General features: G+C 56.2%; 2 protein-coding genes across 2 annotated transcripts; both read left to right on the forward strand.

Annotated features, from left to right (window-relative positions):
• The first annotated feature begins 2,212 nt into the window (after positions 1-2,212).
• MRPS21 (mitochondrial ribosomal protein S21) lies at positions 2,213-3,429 on the forward strand. The gene is given in 3 exon segments (XM_074164613.1): positions 2,213-2,279; positions 2,282-2,294; positions 3,249-3,429. Coding segments are annotated over 3 exon segments (261 nt in total).
• A 315-nt stretch (positions 3,430-3,744) lies between these two features.
• PRPF3 (pre-mRNA processing factor 3) lies at positions 3,745-20,139 on the forward strand. The gene is made up of 17 exons (XM_074164432.1): positions 3,745-3,841; positions 4,258-4,331; positions 6,522-6,703; positions 7,471-7,601; positions 11,219-11,365; positions 11,705-11,788; positions 11,880-12,100; positions 13,435-13,741; positions 14,440-14,606; positions 15,300-15,382; positions 15,917-16,060; positions 16,207-16,306; positions 16,800-16,913; positions 18,116-18,234; positions 18,601-18,684; positions 18,774-18,835; positions 19,890-20,139. Exons 3-17 carry the CDS (start codon positions 6,559-6,561, stop codon positions 20,034-20,036), a joined length of 2,055 nt encoding a protein of 684 aa, XP_074020533.1. The 5' UTR covers positions 3,745-3,841; positions 4,258-4,331; positions 6,522-6,558; the 3' UTR covers positions 20,037-20,139.
• Positions 20,140-20,787: the final 648 nt, after the last annotated feature.

Here is a 20,787-nt window from a genome sequence, read left to right on the forward strand (position 1 = left end):
CCAGCGACGGCGATCGCCTCTTTGCCCAAAAAGTGAGTTTTTTTGGCAGCAAAACGGAGGAACAGCCCCAAATTTCACCCCCCAAAATGCATCTTCCATCTGGCCCTGCCTCAGTTTCCCCACCTGAAACAGAGGGGAAGGGGGTGGGGGGGGGGAATAAGGAGGGGGGGGGGGGGCCCGCACATAACACACCCACCTCGGTCTGGATGCATCCACCATCATCATCCTCCTCTTCCTCACAGTGCCGGAGCTGCGGGGCTTCATCCGGCCACTGGCGGAGCTGCTGGAGGGGCTGAAACAGGGGCGATATGACAGAGGTGGGTGTCACCATCCCCCCCCCCCCCCCCCCCCCGCCCCCCCCAAAAAAAAAACCCAAACAAACCCACAAACCCTCCCTTACCCCCCACCCCCCTCCCCAGACCCTTTTTTTCCAAGGGGGATTCCCAAATTTTGGGGGTTCCCCAGGGCTGAGCAGCTTCCAGCAGAGCGTGGCCATGGACCGGATCCAGCGGATCATCGGGGTCCTGCAGAAACCCCAAATGGGGTGAGTTTCCCCCCCAAAAATCCCTGAAGGTGTGAGGGGGGGGGACGACGACACCAACACAAAGGGACACCCCCCCCCCATGGGGTATACGTGTGTGTGAGTGTGTGTCCCCCCCCCAGAGCAGGGGAGGTGACGGGTTCTCTCTGTCCCCACAGCGCTCGGTACCTGGGGACGCTGCTGCAGGTCGAGGGGATGCTGCGGCTCGTGGTTCCCCCACGTCGCCCCCAAACCCCCCCAGGATCCCGCACCCCCCACTTCAACCGCCGCCCCCCCCCTCCTCCTCCTCCGCCGTCGCCCCCCCGCTGGCCCCCCCGGGGCTCCCGCTGCCGCCGCCGTCGCCCTGGGGACACCCCTTCCTCCACGGGGACATCGCATCGGGGGTGCCAGACCGGGACCCCTGCGCCCCCCCGGCGCCGGATGCCTGACACCCCCCCCCCCCCCAAGTTGGGAGAGGGGGGGGATCTCTCCTGGATTTGCCTTGTTTTGACTTTTTTTTTTTTTTTTTCTAAAAAGTTATGGACAGTTTAACCTGCCGGTGGGCCTGTCATGGGGGGGGCCCCAAGACCCACCAGGGACCCCCAAACCCCCGGGGGGTGGGTGGGTCGTGCCTTCGCTGGAGCGCAGCCCCCTCCCTAAGATGGGGGTCGAGCCTCGGAGGGGGGGGTGGGGACAGGGTGGGGGGCTGGCCCCCCCGCCGGGCCTGTGCCTCCCCCCCATGGGGTGTTTTTGGGGTGGGGGTGTGTGTGTGTGTGTGTGTCTTCCCGCCCCCCCCCCCCAAATGTGGGGCTGCCCCACAGCAGGGCCCTGCTGGAAGCAATAAACGCCGCGGGAGCGGCCGGGCCACCTGGTGCCAGTGGCCTCTGTCCTCTGTCCCCTGAGGGGGGGGGGGGGGGGGTCTTGTCCCCCCCTGGGGGGGGCGGTGTCAGGGCAGTGGTGGGACCCCCCTGCGCCCCCTGTGGGGCTTCCTGCTCCCCCCCTGCTGTGGGGCAGGGCAAGGCCTGGAACCCCCCCCAGCAGGCCCCAACCCCCCCCCCCCTCCAAATCCTGTCCCTGCCCCACACCCTAGCCCTGACCTTTGACCCTGTGACCTGCCCCAAAAAGCCTGACCCCTGGCCCCGTGCCCCACATCCCGGCCCCGCCCCCACAACCCGACCGCGCCCCACCCCGGGCGCCCTAAGCCCCGCCCAGTAGGTCAAGCCACGCCCCCGGCGCCCTAAGCCCCGCCCCGCAGGTCAACCCACGCCCCCCTTCTCCGCAGGCCAGGTCACGCCCCCGTGTCCTTAAGCCCCGCCCCGCGTCCCTGCCGCCTGACCCCCTTCAAGCCCCGCCCCCGCCAGGAGCGACTTCCGCTTCCGGGGGCGAGTGGAGCGGCCGCGGCTCCTCCCGCGGGGGGGTGGCTTTGCTGGGGTCTCCGGGGGTGGAGAGGGCCCCACCGTGGTCCCTTCGGGGGGGTCCGGGCCCACCGGGTCGGTCCGTGAGGGACGGGACGTTATCGGGTCCGGTCGTTGGGGGGGAAGCCCGTGAGAGGGACACAGGCCCCGCAGTGGGTGGGGGGTCCCGCCGCGTTCCCGGAGTGTTTGGGGGAGGAGGGGAGGGTATTGCGGGGTTCGGGTCTACCCAGCCCACCCGGTCCCGTCCCCGTCCCGTAGCAGAGCAGCGGCGGCCGACATGGCCAACCACCTCCGCTTTGTGGGCCGCACCGTTATGGTCCAGAACGGCAACGTGGATGGGGCCTACGGGCGCTCAACCGGTGAGGGACCGGGGGGGGAAATCTAGGGCGGGGGGGGGGGGAGGCCTGGAGAAGTCGCGGGTGGTGATTTTGGGGGCGGGGGGGGGGGGGGGGCGGAAGGACTCGGGGGGTCCCGGAAAGGCTGGGGGGGGGGGGGAGGGCGGAAGGACTCGGGGGGTTCCGGGAGGGCTGGGGGGGGGCGGAAGGACTCAGGGGGTCCCGGGAGGGCTGGTGGGGGGGGACGACGGAAGGACCCGGGAGGGCTCGGGGGGGGAGGACACAGGAGGTTCCCGTGGGAGTATTTGGGGGAGCCCTGGGGGGTCGCTGGGGCGGCTTCAGGGCTTGGGAGGGTCCCGTTAAGCTTCAGCACTTGAGGGTGTTAAGGATTGTGCTAATTAACCCCCACACACCCCCCCGTGGTGCCTCCGTGTGGGCTCCTTGTCCCGCAAATTGGTTCAGAATGTACGTTTTTAGGGTTTCTCCCTACACTCGAGGCTCGGAAACGTGGGGGGGTGGAGGTGGTCCCAGGGGGCTTTTTCTGCCGGCTCTCCCCCCCCCCCCCGCCACCTCCTTGGACAGGGATTTAATTAAAATAAAAATGATTTAAAACCCAAACGACCGCAAACCCAGTGGCGTTACCAGGGGGGTGGGGGGTCGGTGGCCAGTGCGACAGGGCAGAGGAGGAGGAGGAGATCCTGTCGCCTCCCCTGGACCTTCTGCACCCCCCACCGTTTTGTCACGGCTTAACGAAGCTCCGAGGGCGCTCGTTCCCCCTCCTCGCAATTAAAAAAAAACAAACAACAACCAACCCATCAAAATCACCTCAGCTCCCTTCAAGTGTTAAAAACACAGAAGGGAGGCCCGATTTTACCCCAATCCTTGGGGTTTTTGACCCGCTCTGGGCTCGTTTGGAGGAAGGAGGTGGAGGAGGGGGGTGTGGTGGGTCTCACCCTCATTTTCTCCCGCTCCCCCCAGGATCCTGACGCAGGACGGGCTGGTGGAGGCGGTGCGGCGGGGACGCTACTACGAGAAGCCGTGCCGGCGGCGGCAGCGCTTGGCCTACGAGGCCTGCCGGAGGGTCTACAATGCCGAGATGGGGCGTAAAATCGCCTTTTTGGGGCGAGTTATCCGCCAAGACCCCTGGCCGGGTTGTTAGGGGCACCCCCTCCCTCAATAAAAAGCCCCTCCCCGTAACCGCGTTTCGTTCTAATTGCAATTAATTCCGGCTGATGAGGCGGGGATGGGCCTCGCTGCCCGTCATGGCGGCGCTTGGGGAGGGGGGGGGAGAGCGGGGGGCGGGCGTTTTCTGCGGTCACGTGGTGTCGGGGCTGACCAATGGGCGCCCTTTCCCAGACGCTCCGCCCCTTTTCTGACTTCCCCCGCCTTTCCCTTCTTCGTCCGCTTCGCCCGCAGCCCCCCCCCCCAAGTCCTCCTCCTTCCCGACAGCCCCCGCGCCAGTGGGCGCGCAGGCGCCGCGCTGCCGTTTCCGCTTCCGCCTCGACGTGCCGTCGCCGTCAGGGCCGCCGCCGCCGACCGGGCTGGGGCCTACCGGGGCCGCGCCCGCTCCGGTGAGGGGAGGGTGCCGCTCTTGAGGGGAGGGAAGGCTGGTGGGAGAGCGAGGAGGCGGCTGAAGGGAGGGGGGCATCGGGGAGGCCGCGCCTGAGGCGGCCGCGGGTTATCCGCGCTCAGGCCGCGCCGAGGGGTCCCGGGCCGGGCCGTGCTCCGGGGCCGGGAGGAGCGGGGGGGGGGGGACGCAGCCGCCGCCGCAGAGGCAGGACGCTGGGGCCGTGCGGGAGGTGAGTGACCCCCGCGGGTACGTACCGGTTGCGGCGGGGTTGGGGGTCTCCGGCGCTGAGCGGGAGCCGGTCGGCGGGCACCGGGCGTCCTTGGCGGGCGGCAGCGGCCTCTCGGCGGGAATTCCGACCTCCGGCCGGCGAGTTTGGGGCGGCGAAGCTGAATTCTTCTTCTTCTTTCCTCCCTGAAGGAAGCGGTTTGTCTGGCCGGGGGAGTATCGGCTTTTGGCTTCTCACCGTTCTGGGACGTAACGTAGGGAAGCCGGTTAGTGCCATTTTATATATACATATATATTTAAAATGTCACCGAGGTGTTATTTTCCGCCCCGCCCCCCCCCCCCCCCCGGGTTCCTTGCTGACAACTAGGAGTCCCCACGGCCTGGGAGTAGCGGGAAACGTTCCCTACGGACACCAACCGGTCTCTTTGCTCTCCCCGTATTCCGAGTAAAACACCCTTAAAACCGTTGCCTTCCTCTGATTAGGTCAGAGAAGTTGAAAATTACCAATAAGAGAGTTTAAAAGAAGCACTAATTATATAAATTTTGTATTTGATAGCATAGATATGGAAAGTTCTTGGCCTGTCAGGTGGAGTAATTAATTATTTCCACTCGTCTTGAATCTCCGCCTTGGTCCTGAAGCGTTAGGTGCTGCGAAGTCGGAAGTTCGAGGTGAAATTGTGTAATAACGTTCTTTTGGGCTGGATTCGCTGCCGCTTTTTAATTTCTCTCTGAGAAACCTGTTGTAAAAAAAGCACAAAGCTGCTTTTTTTTTTTTTTTCCCAGAGATTTTTTTTCAGGCTTTTGGCCGCGGAGAGGGGTGAATTTTCCAGAGGGAGGGTTGAAGCTACGCTGAAACCTGCAGATTTCCTTCTCCTGGTTGCTGTTTACAGACCCTAAAATGGGTCAGAACTTGGTTAAAACTCACACCAGGCTCTTAATTCCCAGCTTCGGGGGTGAGAACTGTATTTTAGCCGTTTTCTGTTAAAATAGACCCGCGTTAAGGTCTGGTTTAGCCTAAGGTCAAGGCTCTGCAGGCCTTTTCGCCTGAGGAAGAAACGCCGAGGTCAAACATGTTTCCTTAAGAAGATTTTCTCCTGTTTCCAGATAAAGGGAGACTTGGTTTCCAAATCAGATTAGGGCCCGGGCGGGTAATTAAACGTTGTTTCATCTGCAGCCTGGGACTGACAGCGTGAGAACCGCTAACGATTAACGGGGCGGGGGAGAGGGGGGAGGGTGGTGGGTTTTTTTTTTGCCTTGAAAAATCTGTAATTTTGGCTTGGCCGCCGACAGGCGCTGGTTTAAGCAGCGAACGCAGAGGCACCCGCTGAATTTTCGGGTATCGGCGAAGCGGAACGTGATCAAAGCACTTTGTGAACCTCCTGAGAAAGAGGCTAATTAAGGGCGAGCGGGTGCGCGTGGGGCTTTCCTCTCTGGGTTGGAAGTGGTGTTTAGCTCACGCTGGACGAGGCGGGCGTCTGGGGAAGGCTGGGGGGACGTAAGAGTTTTCAGAGCTTTCCCCGCAGGGTGATCTGCGAGCGCGACTTCCCCTCGTGGGGCCTGATGCTGCATCTTGTCAGCTCGGGTCCCGGGCTTCTCGGTGCTGAGGCCCTTCCTCCCCGTGGGGCTCATCTCATTTTAGCTTGTGTTTTCAAAATAAGGGAGTAAAAATAATCTCCGAGAGATTTCACCACTTGTCAGCTTTTTTTATGGAGGAGAATGGATGGGGAGCAGCCCTCAGGAGAAGGGCTTGGAGGGAACTAAGGGGGGGGAAAAGCTGGCCATGGGCTGGCATCGTGCACTGGCAGCCCAGCAAGCCCCCTGCCCCCTGGGCTGCATCCCCAGCAGGGCGAGGGGGGGGATTCTGCCCCTCTGCTCCGCTCTGGGGAGACACCCCCCCACCCCAAGTGCTGCCTCCAGCTCTGGGGCCACCAACAGCAGAAGGACACGGAGCTGTTGGAGCGGGGCCAGAGGAGTCCCTGGAGATGCTGGGAGGGCTGGAGCCCCTCTGCTGGGAGGGGGGGCTGAGAGAGTTGGGGGGGTTCAGCCTGGAGAAGAGAAGGCTCCGGGGAGACCTTGGAGCCCCTTCCAGTCCCTAAAGGGGCTCCAGGAAAGCTGGGGGGGGACTCTTGATGGAGGGAGGGGAGCGATGGGACGAGGGGGAAGGGTTCTAAGCTGAAAAAGGAGAGATTTAGGTTAGATATTGGGCAGAAGTTCTTTGCTGTGAGGGTGGTGAGAGCCTGGCCCAGGTTGCCCAGAGAAGCTGTGGCTGCCCCATCCCTGGAGGGGTTCAAGGCCAGGTTGGAGGGGGCTTGGAGCAACCTGGGCTGGTGGGAGGTGTCCCTGCCCAGGGCAGGGGGGGGAACTGGGTGAGCTTTAAGGTCCCTTCCAACCCAAACCATTCTATGATAATCTTTTATTTTACTGGTTTGTGTTTTTCTCGTCTCTCGTCTTTATAGGTACGAGTGAAAGAATTCAGTTCGGGTCCTGGCAAAGATGTCGCTCTCCAAAAGGGAACTGGATGAGCTCAAACCATGGATCGAGAAGACGGTGAAGCGAGTCCTGGGCTTCTCGGAGCCCACCGTGGTCACCGCAGCGCTGAACTGCGTCGGGAAGGGCATGGACAAGAAGAAAGCAGCCGGTACGTCCCGTGGGCCCTGACTCTCACCCTGCAGCTCTTCCTGGAGCTGGTCAGACCCCTTGACGGAGAAAATAAGCGCACACGAAGCCTCAAATAGCCCTGAAACAGCCTCAAATCAGGTTTAAACTCACTCCCTGTGTTCCCAGAAGACTGACCTAACGCTGGGCTATGGGGGTGGGTTGTGGTTTCGTTGCCGGTGGTGGCTGGCAGCGTTTCGGGGGCGAATGCCGTCCTTGCAGGGGTGAAATCTGGTCTGTGTTGAGTTAGTTTGGTAAAACAAACCAAAAAACCACCTAAACCTGGAAGCTCTCAAGTGTCCGTGGGGGTGACACTGACCCAGCCCCGATGAAAAGGTGACGAGCGAGTGCAAATCCACGCAGAGAGGTGAGACACGGTCAAAAGCCTTGGAATACGTTACAAAAAATACGGAAGTAAAAATGAATTTAAGGCCCTTTTTTCTAAAGGGATTGAAAATGATTGTTTAACCCGTGGTTGTTGGGGTTTTTTTGACCATTAGAGCCCCAAATTTTTTTCTAGTCGAGGCCTGGACTCCCTTAATCCTTCACAGTTTAAAGCTCCTGGCAACGGGATCCGCAGATCCCAGAGGTCTCCGGAGCCCAGCTCGTGGCTCCCGCTGCATTTAGTCGGGTTGAACCAGCCTTTAAATCCCCGTTTTACAGCTCTGCAACAAACCTCGGCGAATTCTCTCTTCTCCCTCTCATCCCTGGCGCTGAATTCTGAATTTAAACAACTCCCTTTCTTTCCAGACCACCTCAAACCCTTTCTCGACGATTCTACCCTGCGGTTTGTGGACAAGCTCTTTGAGGCCGTGGAGGAAGGCCGGAGCTCCAGGCACTCCAAATCCAACAGCGACCGGAACCGCAAGCGAGAGCTGAAGGTGATTATTGATTATTGATTGCTTTTTAATTTAATTTATTTTTCTTTTTTTTTTTTTCTGTGGTTTGGTGGCCCTGGAGGCAGCACTGGGACTCTGCCACACTTTCCTCTTCCAGAGAGGTACATCTCGTAATGCTTAAAGTTCAAGAGAAAAGAGCCTTTTCCATGATGAAGTGTGTGAGCCTTTACCTTTGGGTTCTCTTTACCTTCGGATGCGGTAGGGCCGCGCTCTCCTCGGTGGGAAACCGGGGATTTTGCTTTCTTTTAACCATTCCCACGACGATTGTGCAGCGGAGTAACTTCACCGGGCTCCGTCGCTCCGTTTTCTTTCGTGCTCTTTACCATCGTGTGGCGGTGCTGTGGTTTCACTGGGAGCCTGGGCTCGGTGCTCCTGGTGACTTCCCGGTGCTCTTCCTTGCCCAGATGTGCCACATTTCACTCTTCCAGCCATCTCTCCAACAGAGGGTGATTTTTGACACCCCCTGTCGTAGCGCAAGGTGAATTCCAGCAGGGATTTCGTAGCTCTGTGGTTGTTTTTTTTCCCATCTAACGCTTCTCTGGGATGGTGGAAATCTTCTGCGTCCAAACCTCTTTTCACTTCCTTTCTTCTCTCGAAGACTTTACTCGCCATCTTCTGGAATGGCATTTTTTTTTTCCATCACTCAAGTTTAAAAGGGGCTACTCTCCGTGCTGCTCCCCGCTGACCAATTAAGTCCCTTTCCCTTTTTCTGAGGGCTCCTATTTTACGGCAATCTGTGGTTCTCTGGGATGGTTTCAGTCAGCGCTCACCCTCAGTTAGCTGGAATAATCCCCTTTGGGATCTGGATCTCTTCGGGTGCGTTGGGAGACAGCTGCCAGCGCTCCCTGTTTTCTCTTAGAAACTTGCTTTTTCTCCCACTCTCTGGCTGAGGCTTTAACTGGTGCCAGAAGGGGTTTCCTCCAGCTCTGGGTGCCTTCACCGGTTAACGAAGGGTACGTTAGAACAGCTTCCACCCTGCGGAGCTGGTGCAGCCTGAGGAGCAGTGGTACAACCCAGTTCACTGATCTGGAGAGGTTTGGGTTCCTGTGTCCCAACCCCTTGTGAGCGGCGGCAGCTTAAAAGGACAAGAATTCAGTCTTCTGTAGTTTTCTTGATCACAACAGAGGTGCCAATAAGCGTCTTTCGAGTATTTCCATGCTGCCGTTCTGCTTTAATTTGGGTATTGAGCTGGCAGAGCCACACACGGGGCCGAGCTGCCACAGCATCATTAGAAAGTGAGGTTTTGGGTGGGATGGTGAGTCCCAGCTGCTCCCATCTTGCTTTTGACTTCTTGGGGAGATGGTGGAGAGATGGAGATCTCATCAATCCCATTGCTTCTTGGTGCTTCGGTGCCGATTGCCGGTTGCGGCCTGGCGGGGTGACTCCTGCAGCCCCGGGGCACAGCTAAAACACGTGGATTCCTCCTTTCTTCACAAAATGAATTTGGATTGTGCCCATTTTCAGGTTCTCTTGTCCTCTCATCTTCCTCCTGGCCGTGGCGGGAGGAACAGCCTTTGTAGAGGGGAATCTCGTGCTGGTGGAGCGGAGCAGGTGTGGGGCTGGGTGTGCAGTAGGTGGTTCCTCTCCAGTGAAGCATCATCTGGTGGGTCTGCAGATGGTGGTCTCAGCTTCCCAGCTAATCCAAAAGCAGGGCTGGGAAGCGGCAGAGCAGATCTACCCTCTTCTCTTGGCTCCTGGTGTGGGGACAGGCGTCCCGTCCCACCTGCCAAATCCTCAACCCCGCTCTCCGGAATTACCTTTCTTATAGATCCTCCATCAAGATCTAGATCTGTCCTGACCCTGCTGTAACACGAGATGCTCTGCTGAGGTTATCAGATCACGGCCATAACTCGCAGACTGACTTTCCCCCACCCCCCGCCAACCCCGGTGCAGGTTTCAGAGTTGAATTTGTACTTGCACGCTTAGATCTTGTAGCGAGGAGGAGTGGATTAATTCCCAACGCCGCTCGCCGGTCACCTCGGCTGTCTTCAGGGCGCTGCCTGGCCTGCCTTCTCTCTCCTTGGTTAACTCTTGTGGGGTAGGTCGTTGCTTGGGAAGTTTCAGGAACTAAAACGTAACGGTTTACACACTTTATACTATGGGCAAGTCCTTTCTCTTGAACTTGTAGGTTTTCCAAGAAGTACCTGTGTCTGGATGAGGAAGTGTCCTTGTAGGATATGAACCGTTATAGTGAAGAAGGGATTGCGACTAACGCTTACAACCGGTGTGTATATTTTCTTTTCGAATAACACCTTGACACACACACACACACACACACACACTATAATAACCCAGTCGCACGGACAAATGTGGTTTGCCATACACAAACCAGCCACTGAGCAGATGAGACCCGTGGCCGCAGTCTCACGAGCCGGGGTGTGCTTTGAGTACATGCTTCCCCAGCTCCCCGAGGGCAGAGCTCCCTCTGAAGCGCACCTCACCTTTTCTTTTCTGACGCTCCCGCTGCATGTGAGTCCAGCAGCGTGGTCACTGCTCCGTCTGCTCTCTGAGAGTCTCCAGAGCAGCTCGGTTTGACTGTGGAATCTTTGGATCTGACCTGGAGGTGGCTGGGTTGGAGTGTGAGGGAATGCCATGGGTGTCCTGACCTGTCCCAGGTCTGCTCCTCTTGGGGAGGACACAGTAGGACAGCGCAGCTTCCTTCAGCAAACCCTCTGAAGCTGGTGGAAGACGTGAAAACCACAGAATCCCAGAATGATTTGGGGTTGGAAGGGACCTCTGGAGATCACCCAGTCCCACCCCCTGCCAGAGCAGGGTCACCCAGAGCAGGTCCCACAGGAACGTGTCCAGGAGGGTTGGGAATGTCTCCAGAGATGGAGACTCCACCACCTCTCTGGGCAGCCTCTTCCAGGGCTCTGCCACCCTTAAAGTAGAGAAGTTCCTCCTCATGTTGAGATGGAACTCCTTATGTTCCAGTTTGTGCCCGTTCCCTCTCATCCCGTCACTGGGCACCACTGGAAAAAGCCTGGCCTCGTCCTCCTGACACCCACCCTTGAAGTATTTCTAGGCGTTGATCAGATCCCCCCTCAGCCTTCTCTTCTCCAGACTCAAAAGCCCCAAGTCCCTCAGCCTTTCCTCATCAGAGAGATGTTCTAGTCCCCTCATCATCTTTGTAGCCCTTTGCTGTTTTTCTCTCCAGCAGTTCCCTGTCCTTCTGGAACTGGGGAGCCCAGAACTGGTCCCAGTGCTCCAGAAGTACTCCATTTTAGCCCAGTTGGCTTTTTCCATCTCTCCATGTAGCTGAGCGAGACCTTAAATCTCCTCAGTGCCAAAAAACCCTTTGCCCGCCTGAGAGAACAATGGTGGCTTTTACACAGGCACGTCCCTGTGATGTCTCCTGTCCTTCAAGCTCTTGCGTGGATCTCATTGATGCTTCTCTGGTGGGGGTCCAGAGCACAGATAGGGTCACCAGTAGATCATCCTGCGAGTGCCACCCTGGAAGCTCCAACCCACAGCGTGGTGCTGAGTGTACGGTGCCGGATCTCATCCCCCTGGTGGTTTCTCATCTTAAAACAGTGGCCGCGAGGAGAACTCTTCACTTTTAACCACAGTTTTCTCCTCCTCTCTCTTCTTTGCCTCAGGATGTGTTTGGTGATGACTCTGAGGTATCCAAGGAATCTTCCGGCGTCAAGAAGCGGCGCATCCCGCGATTTGAGGAGGTTGAGGATGAGCCTGAGGTCATCCCAGGCCCGCCCTCGGAGAGCCCTGGCATGCTCACCAAGCTACAGGTCAGTCTAATTAAGTGGTTAAACGAGCTCTACCCCAGAACAGAGCTGCCCCCGTGGCAGATCTTGAATCCCAACGTGGTTCAGAGTTTACTTAAACAACTTGCGATACAAGTTCAGATATTGACTGTCCTCTGCTGCAGTCGTTGCCTCTAGTTGCCTTCACAAGGCTCCCCGATGCTTCTGCGTTGGGCTAACGATGATGTGAAGCCTTCGAGTTGGGAAAGTTTGATACAGTTCTGTTCTCACCTGCGTTCGGAGCTGTAAAAAAAAAAAAAAAAGGGTGCTGAGGACCCTCTCATAGAAGGAAGAAAAATTAACTCTCCGATTTTCTTTCCGCAGATCAAACAGATGATGGAAGCAGCCACCCGGCAGATTGAAGAGCGGAAAAAGCAGTTGAGTTTCATCAGTCCCCCAACGCCACAGGTAAAACGGGCAAATCCCGTGGTCCCCGTTTCAGGTATGACTTTGGTGTGCTACCACGGGCACGTAACGAAGCTTCTTTCTCTCTCCACAGCCAAAAATTTCTTCTTCATCCCAATCGGAACGCCTCCCCATCGGCAACACCATCCAGCCCTCCCAGGCAGCGACGTTCATGAACGATGCCATTGAGAAGGCCAGGAAAGCCGCGGAGCTGCAGGCCCGGATCCAGGCCCAACTGGCCTTGAAACCGGGGCTCATCGGCAACGCCAACATGGTGGGACTGGCCAACCTGCACGCCATGGGCATCGCGCCGCCGTGAGTACCTGCCTTTGGCTGCAGGATCCTGGCAAGCCTGATGCCAGAATCCCAGAATGATTTGGGGTTGGAAGGGACCTCTGGAGATCACCCAGTCCCACCCCCTGCCAGAGCAGGGTCACCCAGAGCAGGTCCCACAGGAATGTGTCCAGGAGGGTTTGAATGTCTCCAGAGACAGAGACTCCACCACCTCTCTGGGCAGCCTCTTCCAGGGCTCTGCCACCCTTAAAGTAGAGAAGTTCCTCCTCATGTTCAGATGGAACTTCTTATGGTCCAGTTTGTGCCCGTTCCCTCTTGTCCTGTCACTGGGCACCACTGGAAAAAGCCTGGCCCCATCCTCCTGACACCCACCCTTGAAGTATTTCTAGGCGTTGATCAGATCCCCCCTCAGCCTTCTCTTCTCCAGACTCAAAAGCCCCAAGTCCCTCAGCCTTTCCTCATCAGAGAGATGCTCCAGGCCCCTCATCATCCTCGTAGCCCTTTGCTGGACCCTCTCCAGCAGTTCCCTGTCCTTCTGGAACTGGGGGGCCCAGAACTGGTCCCAGTGCTCCAGGTGGGACCTCCCCAGGGCAGAGCAGAGGGGGAGGATGACCTCCCTCCACCTGCTGGTCACACTCTTCCTGACGGCCCCCTAGGATGCCATTGGCCTCCTTGGCCACCAGGGCCCATTGCTGGCTCGTGGGCATCCTGTTGTCCACCAGGACTCCCAGGTCTTTCTCCTCAGAGCTGCTCTCCAGGAGGTCACCCCCAACCTCTACTGGTGCGGGGGGTTATTCCTCCCCAGGTGCAGCACCTGACACTTGTCCTGGTTGAGTTTCATCAGGTTCCTCTCTGCCCAACTCTCCAGCTTGTCCAGGTCTCTCTGGATGGCGGCACAGCCTTCTGGGGTGTCATCCCCCCCTCCCAGTTTGGTGTCACCAGCAAACTTGCTGAGGGGACATTCCATCCCTTCATCCAGGCCTTTGAGGGATATATTGAAGAGGACTGGACCCAGTACTGACCCCTGGGAACGTCCACAGAGAGTGTGACCAAAGGCTCTTGGTTCCCTAGAAGTGGCTTTAATAGCTGCTAAAGGAATAAATTTTATATTAAAGAGGTGAAATGGGGGTTAATCCTTCCTTGAGTGACACTTTTCCCGACTTGCATGTGAGATTTGAGTCCTTTCCGGTGACACAATGAGATTCAACGTTATGAGGAGGTCATTTAACGTCACGAGGAGCCCTTTCCCAAATCCTGGGCTGGTTTAGTGATCACCGTGGAAATAAGGCTCACAATTCCTTTGAATTAATGCCGTGCTCCCATTTTAATGCGGTTTATCTTCTCTTAACCGCCAGGAAAGTGGAGCTGAAGGATCAGACAAAGCCTACGCCACTGATCTTGGATGAGCAAGGCCGAACTGTTGATGCGACTGGTAAAGAGATTGAGTTGACTCACCGCATGCCAACCCTAAAAGCAAACATCAGAGCTGTGAAGAGAGAGCAGTTCAAACAACAGCTTAAAGAAAAACCCTCGGAAGATATGGAATCCAACACTTACTTTGACCCCCGGGTCTCCATAACCCCAGCCCAGCGTCAGAAACGCACCTTTAAGTTCCATGAAAAAGGCAAATTTGAGAAAATTGCCCAGAGGTTGCGAACGAAGGTATTTGAGGTCTTGCCATGCTTAACCCAGAGCATGAAGTGAGGGTTCGGTTCGGGACGGGAGTTGATTCTCCTCTCCTGGGATGTGAAAAGGGAGCTGGTGTTGGCTTTGAGGAAGAAGCTTTTCAGTAAAATCACCTGATTTATTTTTTTTTTATTATTTTTTTTTTCCCTCTCAACGTTGTCCTTGGTGGAAAAGCAGGAAAAATTAGAACACGTGTGAGGAGTGTTTTCTTACAGCTAGAGTCACTTGTCCAAAAAAACAAACAAACCCTAATTTTTTAACATTTCCAAAGAGAATAGATCGTTTTTTCTGGCCGAGTGTTCTTTCTGCAGAAGCGATCACCCCCAGAGGTGGAGATTTAAAGGAAATCTTGGTAAAACGCCTGAGTTCTTGGGGAGAAGGGGTGAGAAAAGAGCTTTGTTAGATAGAGAAGTGCAGGGATACGGTGCCTAGAGGGAGATATTCCGCTGGGATCGCTCTGTGCTCCTAGAAGGCTCCGTAATAAGCCCAGATTTTTTGGCAGGTTCATGAGCTTCCACAAAAGCGTGGTGTGGTTTCTCCTGCCGTCTGCTTTGGCTTGTTTATTAAAAAAATGAAGAAAGAACACATTAGGTGCATACGGATTGTGTTTTTCCTGAAGGTTGTGCTATTTTGGGAATGACCTTTCCCTGCCTTTTTTCTCTGCTCCTTCGCAGGCTCAACTAGAAAAGCTGCAGGCGGAGATCTCGCAGGCCGCGCGGAAGACAGGGATACACACTTCCACCAAATTGGCTCTGATTACCCCGAAGAAGGAGCTGAAAGAGGGGGAGATCCCAGAGATAGAGTGGTGGGACTCCTACATCATCCCCAACGGCCTCGACTTGTAAGTATTTTTATTTGCCAGGTTTTGGTGGTTCTGCCACAGGAGGAATCTCGGGGGTAAGGTGGGGGTCAAGGCCAGGTTGGATGGGGCTTGGAGTGACCTGGTCCGCTGGAAGGGTTGGAACGAGATGATCTTCAAGGTCCCTTCCAACTCTTAACAATTCCATGATAAATCAGGCCAGATCTATCTTCTTGAGCTATCAGATTCCACCTTCCTCGTCTACGAGATCCGGGTGGGTGCTGGTTTTGCTCCTCTTGTTGGAGGCAGCGTTCCCTCAGTGACTGAGGTAACTGCCGTGGAGTTAGAAGGGTGTTTTTTTGTCCCAAAATTGGTGGTGTGTTTTGGGTTTTTTGGTGGTTTTGGGTTGTGGTTTTTTCCAAGCATTTTTCTATACGAGTCTTATTGATGGCAAAGTTGTAGGAAACCTGCCTCCTGCCCGTGAAACGTGGGTGGATATTCCTCCTGGGGAGACACCTACGCAGTAATACTCTGTCACCGCGTGTCTCCTTCAGCACATCGAGCTCCAATCGATGCTTTGGGTAGGAATTTGTGTCTCCACCCACCACAGCTGGCCCGAGGGAAGCGTTATTTTGTCTTTTTTTTTTTTTTTTTCTTTCCATGGCTTGTGTTTTAAGGAAAGGCAGGAATTGGGGCTGGGAGTTTTGCAGTGACGCCCAACTCTCTCCTTTCTAGAAAAGGTGGAACGTCTTCAAAAAAAGACGAATATTTCGGCATCACAAACCTCGTGGAGCACCCGGCGCAGCTCAACCCGCCAGGTACTGCCCCAATTTTGGTGGATTTTGCCGGTAAATTAGAAACAAAATACTACAAGCAGCTGATGCTCGGTGGGTCACCTCCCGACTTGTAACACTGCAGCTCGGTGTCTCTTGTCCCTGAGAGGAGGAGAAATCGGGCAAAGATAAGTCTGAAAGCTGTGCAAAGATGGCTGGAATTGGGAGGGAGAGTCTCTGCCCCGTTTTTTGGAAAATTAATATAAAAAATGTAGCAGTTACCAGTGATTTGCTCACCTATCGGTGGCCTGCTCTGTGCTCGCTGGGGTGGCAGCGCAGAAACCAGCCCCTCGTCTCTGGCAGGTTGGGTTTTGACCTCCTTGCCCTGAGGAAACGACATCAAAATAACCACAGGATGGTTTTACTTTCCAGTAAAATCCCCCCAAAAAATAGCCCAAACCCATTTTCCTACCTTCCATGGAAGCAGCCCACAGCGCTGCAAGGGTCGGGTTTGTCGATAAGGGGTTTGCTTTTGAAGAAGCAGTTTTATCTTTTATCTCACCTGGTTTCTCTTCCCAGTGGACAGTGACACGCCGGTGACCCTGGGGGTTTATTTAACTAAGAAAGAGCAGAAGAAATTACGGCGACAGACTCGGAGAGAAGCCCAGAAGGAGCTGCAAGAGAAAGTCAGGCTGGGCCTGATGCCGCCACCGGAGCCCAAAGGTAAATGCCGGCGACGGCGGGCAAGCGGCGAGCAGAGCCTGCTGGCCATTAGCCATCAAACCAGTGGCGTGGAGGTGGTTGGGAACGCTGGATCTGTGTGTGGGTGATCCCGGTGTCCGACAGCAGCCTCTCCCGTTCCCTCGCAGTACGGATTTCCAACCTGATGCGGGTGCTGGGGACGGAAGCTGTTCAGGACCCGACGAAAGTCGAAGCTCACGTCAGGGCGCAGATGGCGAAGAGGCAGAAGTAGGTGGCGCCTTGTATCGGTTTTTTTCGGGGTCATTTTTACACGGATTTAGTGCCGGTGCTGCGTTTGATTGTACGGAATGACATCCCTCAGATGAAGCAGGAGCAGCGGGATCTTCTGCCTGTTGCTCTTGTGGCCTATTTTAGCTGCCTTGAATGACCTCCCTCCCCGCGTGGCCCGGAGGGAGCTGGGTCTCCGTGATCGGCTCTTGCCACCGGAGAGTGGCCTCGTGCCCTGGATTAAACGAGTTTCTTACCACGATGATGGTCGCGGTTGTTACTAATTAATATTTTCAGGGAAGAGACGCTGAGGGAGGATGATTTGGACCTGATTAAAAAAGATTAGGTGCTTTTAATCCAGGCAGAAATCACAGCTTTGGGATCTGGGGAACATATTCCATGCTTAGGAAGGGAAGGATCCGTTTTGATGCCGTAACGGGGTGCACGAGGGGTTGCGTTTCGCTTATTGCTGCCGTTCCCTCTTGGCACCCAGAGCTCACGAAGAAGCCAACGCTGCCAGAAAGCTCACAGCAGAACAGCGAAAAGCCAAGAAGGTGAAAAAGCTGAAAGAAGATGTTTCGCAGGGAGTTCACATAGCTGTGTACAGGTAAGAGTGGGGCTGGGAGCCCTCGGGGGGGGCTTCACCCTACGGCTCTTTCTAAAAATAAACCTGAAAAATTCCCTATAAAAACACGCTGATAGAGAGGAGCAGCCTTCGGTAGCAGGACTGTGCTAGGTTTCCATCAAGTATTGCCCGTAGCGATGACACTGTGCCAAAGGACATGTCCCTTAACTCATCTTTTCACAGCCAAGCACTAAAATATTCATCAATGACCTGGACGAGGGGACAGAGCGTCCCCTCAGCAAGTTCACTGATGACACCAAACTGGGAGGGCTGGCTGACACTCCCGAGGGCTGTGCCGCCATCCAGCGTGACCCGGACAGGCTGGAGAGCTGGACAGAGAAGAACCTTGTGATGTTCACCAAGGGCAAGTGTAGGGTCCTGCACCTGGGGAGGAAAAACCCCAGGCACCAGTAGAGGTTAGGGGTGGACCTGCTGTGTAGGTCCAGTGTAGGGCAACGAAGATGATGGAGGGGTTGGAGCATCTCCCTGATGAGGAAAGGCTGAGAGAGCTGGGACTCTTCTGCCATGGAGAAGAGAAGGCTGAGGGGAGACCTTATTAAATATCTAAAGGGTGGGTTGGAGGAGGATGGAGCCGGACTCTTCTCAGTGGTTCCCGGTGACAGGACGAGGGGCAATGGGCACAAGCTGGAACATGGGAAGTTCCATTCAAATATGAGGAGAAACTTCTTTCTGGTGAGGGTGCCAGAGCCCTGGAAGAGGCTGCCCAGGGAGGGTGTGGAGTCCAGAGATCTTCAAGCCCCACCTGGATGCAGCCCTGAGTGATGTGCTCTGGGCAAGGAGGAGTTGGACCAGATGGTCTCTAGAAGGTCCCTTCCAACTCCCACAAGTCTGTGATTCTGTAAAAACGCATGTCAGGCTTGGGGTGTTTCAGCTGGGATGGAATTTTCTGATGAGGAAAGCCATTTCCCAGCTCTCGGAGCTAAACTGGTGCATTGATTTCCAGAAATCAGGAAACTTCCAGGTTCTAAATGAAACGAGGATGGGAAGGGACGGACGCAGCCTCTCTGAGCTGTCCGATAACAAACCTGTGTCACTTTGAAGTGTGGGTTTTGAGGACTGGTCCCTGAGGGATTCAGTCAAGGCAGGGTAGGGACCTCTTCTGGTGATAATAATTCTGTTTTTCCACAAACTCTTGTGTTTTGTTTTTGCTTTTTTATCCTTAGGGTCAGAAACCTGAGCAATCCAGCCAAAAAATTCAAAATCGAGGCGAACGCCGGCCAGCTGTACTTAACAGGGGTGGTGGTTTTACACAAAGACGTCAACGTGGTGGTGGTAGAAGGAGGTGAGGAAGTTCCCGAGCCGGCTTTTGGGTCACGGCGTAGCGTTCCCAGAGCTTGCCTCTGGCAAAAATTCCCGTAGAAAATTGTTGGCGGAGGGTTCCGGAAGCTCAAAGAAGCGAGGAGGCCATTTGAAATTCCCTTAATTACGGCTCTTAATGGGGTTAGCGCTGACTGGGGAGCGCAGTGGAAGCCGGTTAGAAAACCCAGCGCGGTGGACGTTGAAGGGAAAAAGCACTTTATTTGAATCCTTGATGCTGAGGGCGAGCAGAGCCTCAGCTCTCGCCCAATTCCTCACGGTTTGCACGGTTCTAATTAATTCCACGAGGTTTTTTTGCCACCCTTTTTTTTATTCCTCTTCCTTCCCCCAGGCCCCAAAGCACAGAAGAAATTCAAACGTCTTATGCTTCATCGAATAAAATGGGACGAGCAAACATCGAACACAAAGGGAGAGGGTAAGTGTAAAACTTGTGGGTGGAGGGATGGGGAAGGGACTAAAATTGGTTTTATTGGTTGGTTGTGTTTTTGTTTTTTTTTTTTCCAGATGATGATGAGTCCGACGAGGAGTCCGTTAAGAAAACAAACAAATGCTCTCTGGTTTGGGAGGTGAGTCGTGGGCGTCATTCAATATTTGGGCTTAGGCTGGAGGGAAGAAACGATGAAATAGAAGAAATTACGTTCTGAGACGCTGGATCGGACGCAAACCTGCTGCTCTTACTCTTTCCGTAGCATTTCTTGAGCTGTAGCAGAACTAGGAGTGTCTCCCACACACGGTGCTCCCTTAGTCACGCCTCAGCTTGGAAAAAATGTTTATTCCTGGGTTCCCCGAGTTGCTTGGAGCCACGTTTCCCTGACTTTTCCTCAGAGATGGGTGGGAATCCCAGAATGCTATGGGGTTGGAAGGGACCTCTGGAGATCATCTCCTCCAACCCCCTGCCAGAGCAGGGTCACCCAGAGCAGGTCCCACAGGAACTTGTCCAGGAGGGTTGGGAATGTCTCCAGAGACTCCACCACCTCTCTGGGCAGCCTCTTCCAGGGCTCTGCCACCCTCACAGCAAAGAAGTTCCTCCTCATGTTGAGATGGAACTTCTCATGTCCCAGTTTGTGCCCGTTCCCTCTTGTCCTGTCACTGGGCACCACTGGAAAAAGCCTGGCCCCATCCTCCTGACACCCACCCTTGAAGTATTTCTAGGCGTTGATCAGATCCCCCCTCAGCCTTCTCTTCTCCAGACTCAAAAGCCCCAAGTCCCTCAGCCTTTCCTCATCAGAGAGATGCTCCAGGCCCCTCATCATCCTCGTAGCCCTTTGCTGTTCCCTCTCCAGCAGTTCCCTGTCCTTCTGGAACTGGGGAGCCCAGAACTGGTCCCAGTGCTCCAGGTGGGACCTCCCCAGGGCAGAGCAGAGGGGGAGGATGACCTCCCTCCACCTGCTGGTCACACTCTTCCTGATGCCCCCCAAGATGCCATTGGCCTCCTTGGCCACCAGGGCCCATTGCTGGCTCCTGGGCATCCTGTTGTCCACCAGGACTCCCAGGTCTTTCTCCTCAGAGCTGTTCTCCAGGAGGTCACCCCCAACCTCTACCGGTGCGGGGGCATTATCCCTCCCCGTGCAGGACCCGACGCTTGCCGTGGTTGAAAGCGTCCCCTTTTCTCCTCCCCAGGGCACAGCGAAGGACCGCAGCTTTGGGGAAATGAAATTTAAGCAGTGCCCCACGGAGAACATGGCCCGGGAGCACTTCAAGAAGCACGGGGCCGAGCACTACTGGGACTTGGCCCTCAGCGAGTCGGTGCTGGAGTCCACAGACTGAGGCCCCCTCCTCACAACACTGCCCCCCCCCCTGCCCCCCCGCTGGACAGCCCCCTCCTTCTCCCGCTCTCCCTCAGCACACACTGATTAAAGACATATTTTTTAAAACAAATCACCGTTAAAGCTTGGTTTCTGCACCAACGCCGTAGGGGGGGGGTGTCTGTGACAGGGAGGGGGGGGGGACACCCGCTGTCATAGGTGTTTTTGAGGGGAACAGTTGGGCGAGGGACTCTTGAGGGTCTAGGGGTAGCAGGACCTGCCTCCCCCTCATTTATTTACACCGTAAAATGTTTATTTTTTTGAAAGACGAAGCTGTTTTCCAGCGCCGGGGGTTGCCCCCCTCCCGGCCGGGGGCGGCCGCCATCTTGCACAGCGGGCGCGAAGGGGGGGGGGCTGCATTGCGCGTGCGCGGAGGGGCGGGGCGGCAGGGCGCATGCGCGGAGGGGGGGCCGGGGCGGGGCGGCGCATGCGCGTTGAGGCGGCGGCGCAGGCGCGGGGGGTTTGGGGGGGCGCCGCGGCGGCCCGTGTGAGGGAGCCCGGCACAAAATGGCGGCGGGGGGGCGGGCGCTGCCTGCGGGGGGGGCCGGCCGGTGACCGCGCCGCCGCCGCTCGCCGCTCCCAGCCGCCGCCCGGGGCAGCGGGGAGACGGGCCCGAGGGGTCCGCGGCATTGAACGATCGTTCCTAAGTGTTGTGGTGGTGGTGGTGGGGGGGGTGTGGGGCGGCGCTGCTCGGCCGCCTCCTCTCTTCAGCC

Source organism: Numenius arquata, chromosome 27 (assembly GCF_964106895.1).
Source record: "Numenius arquata chromosome 27, bNumArq3.hap1.1, whole genome shotgun sequence".
Taxonomy (NCBI): Eukaryota; Metazoa; Chordata; class Aves; order Charadriiformes; family Scolopacidae; genus Numenius; species Numenius arquata.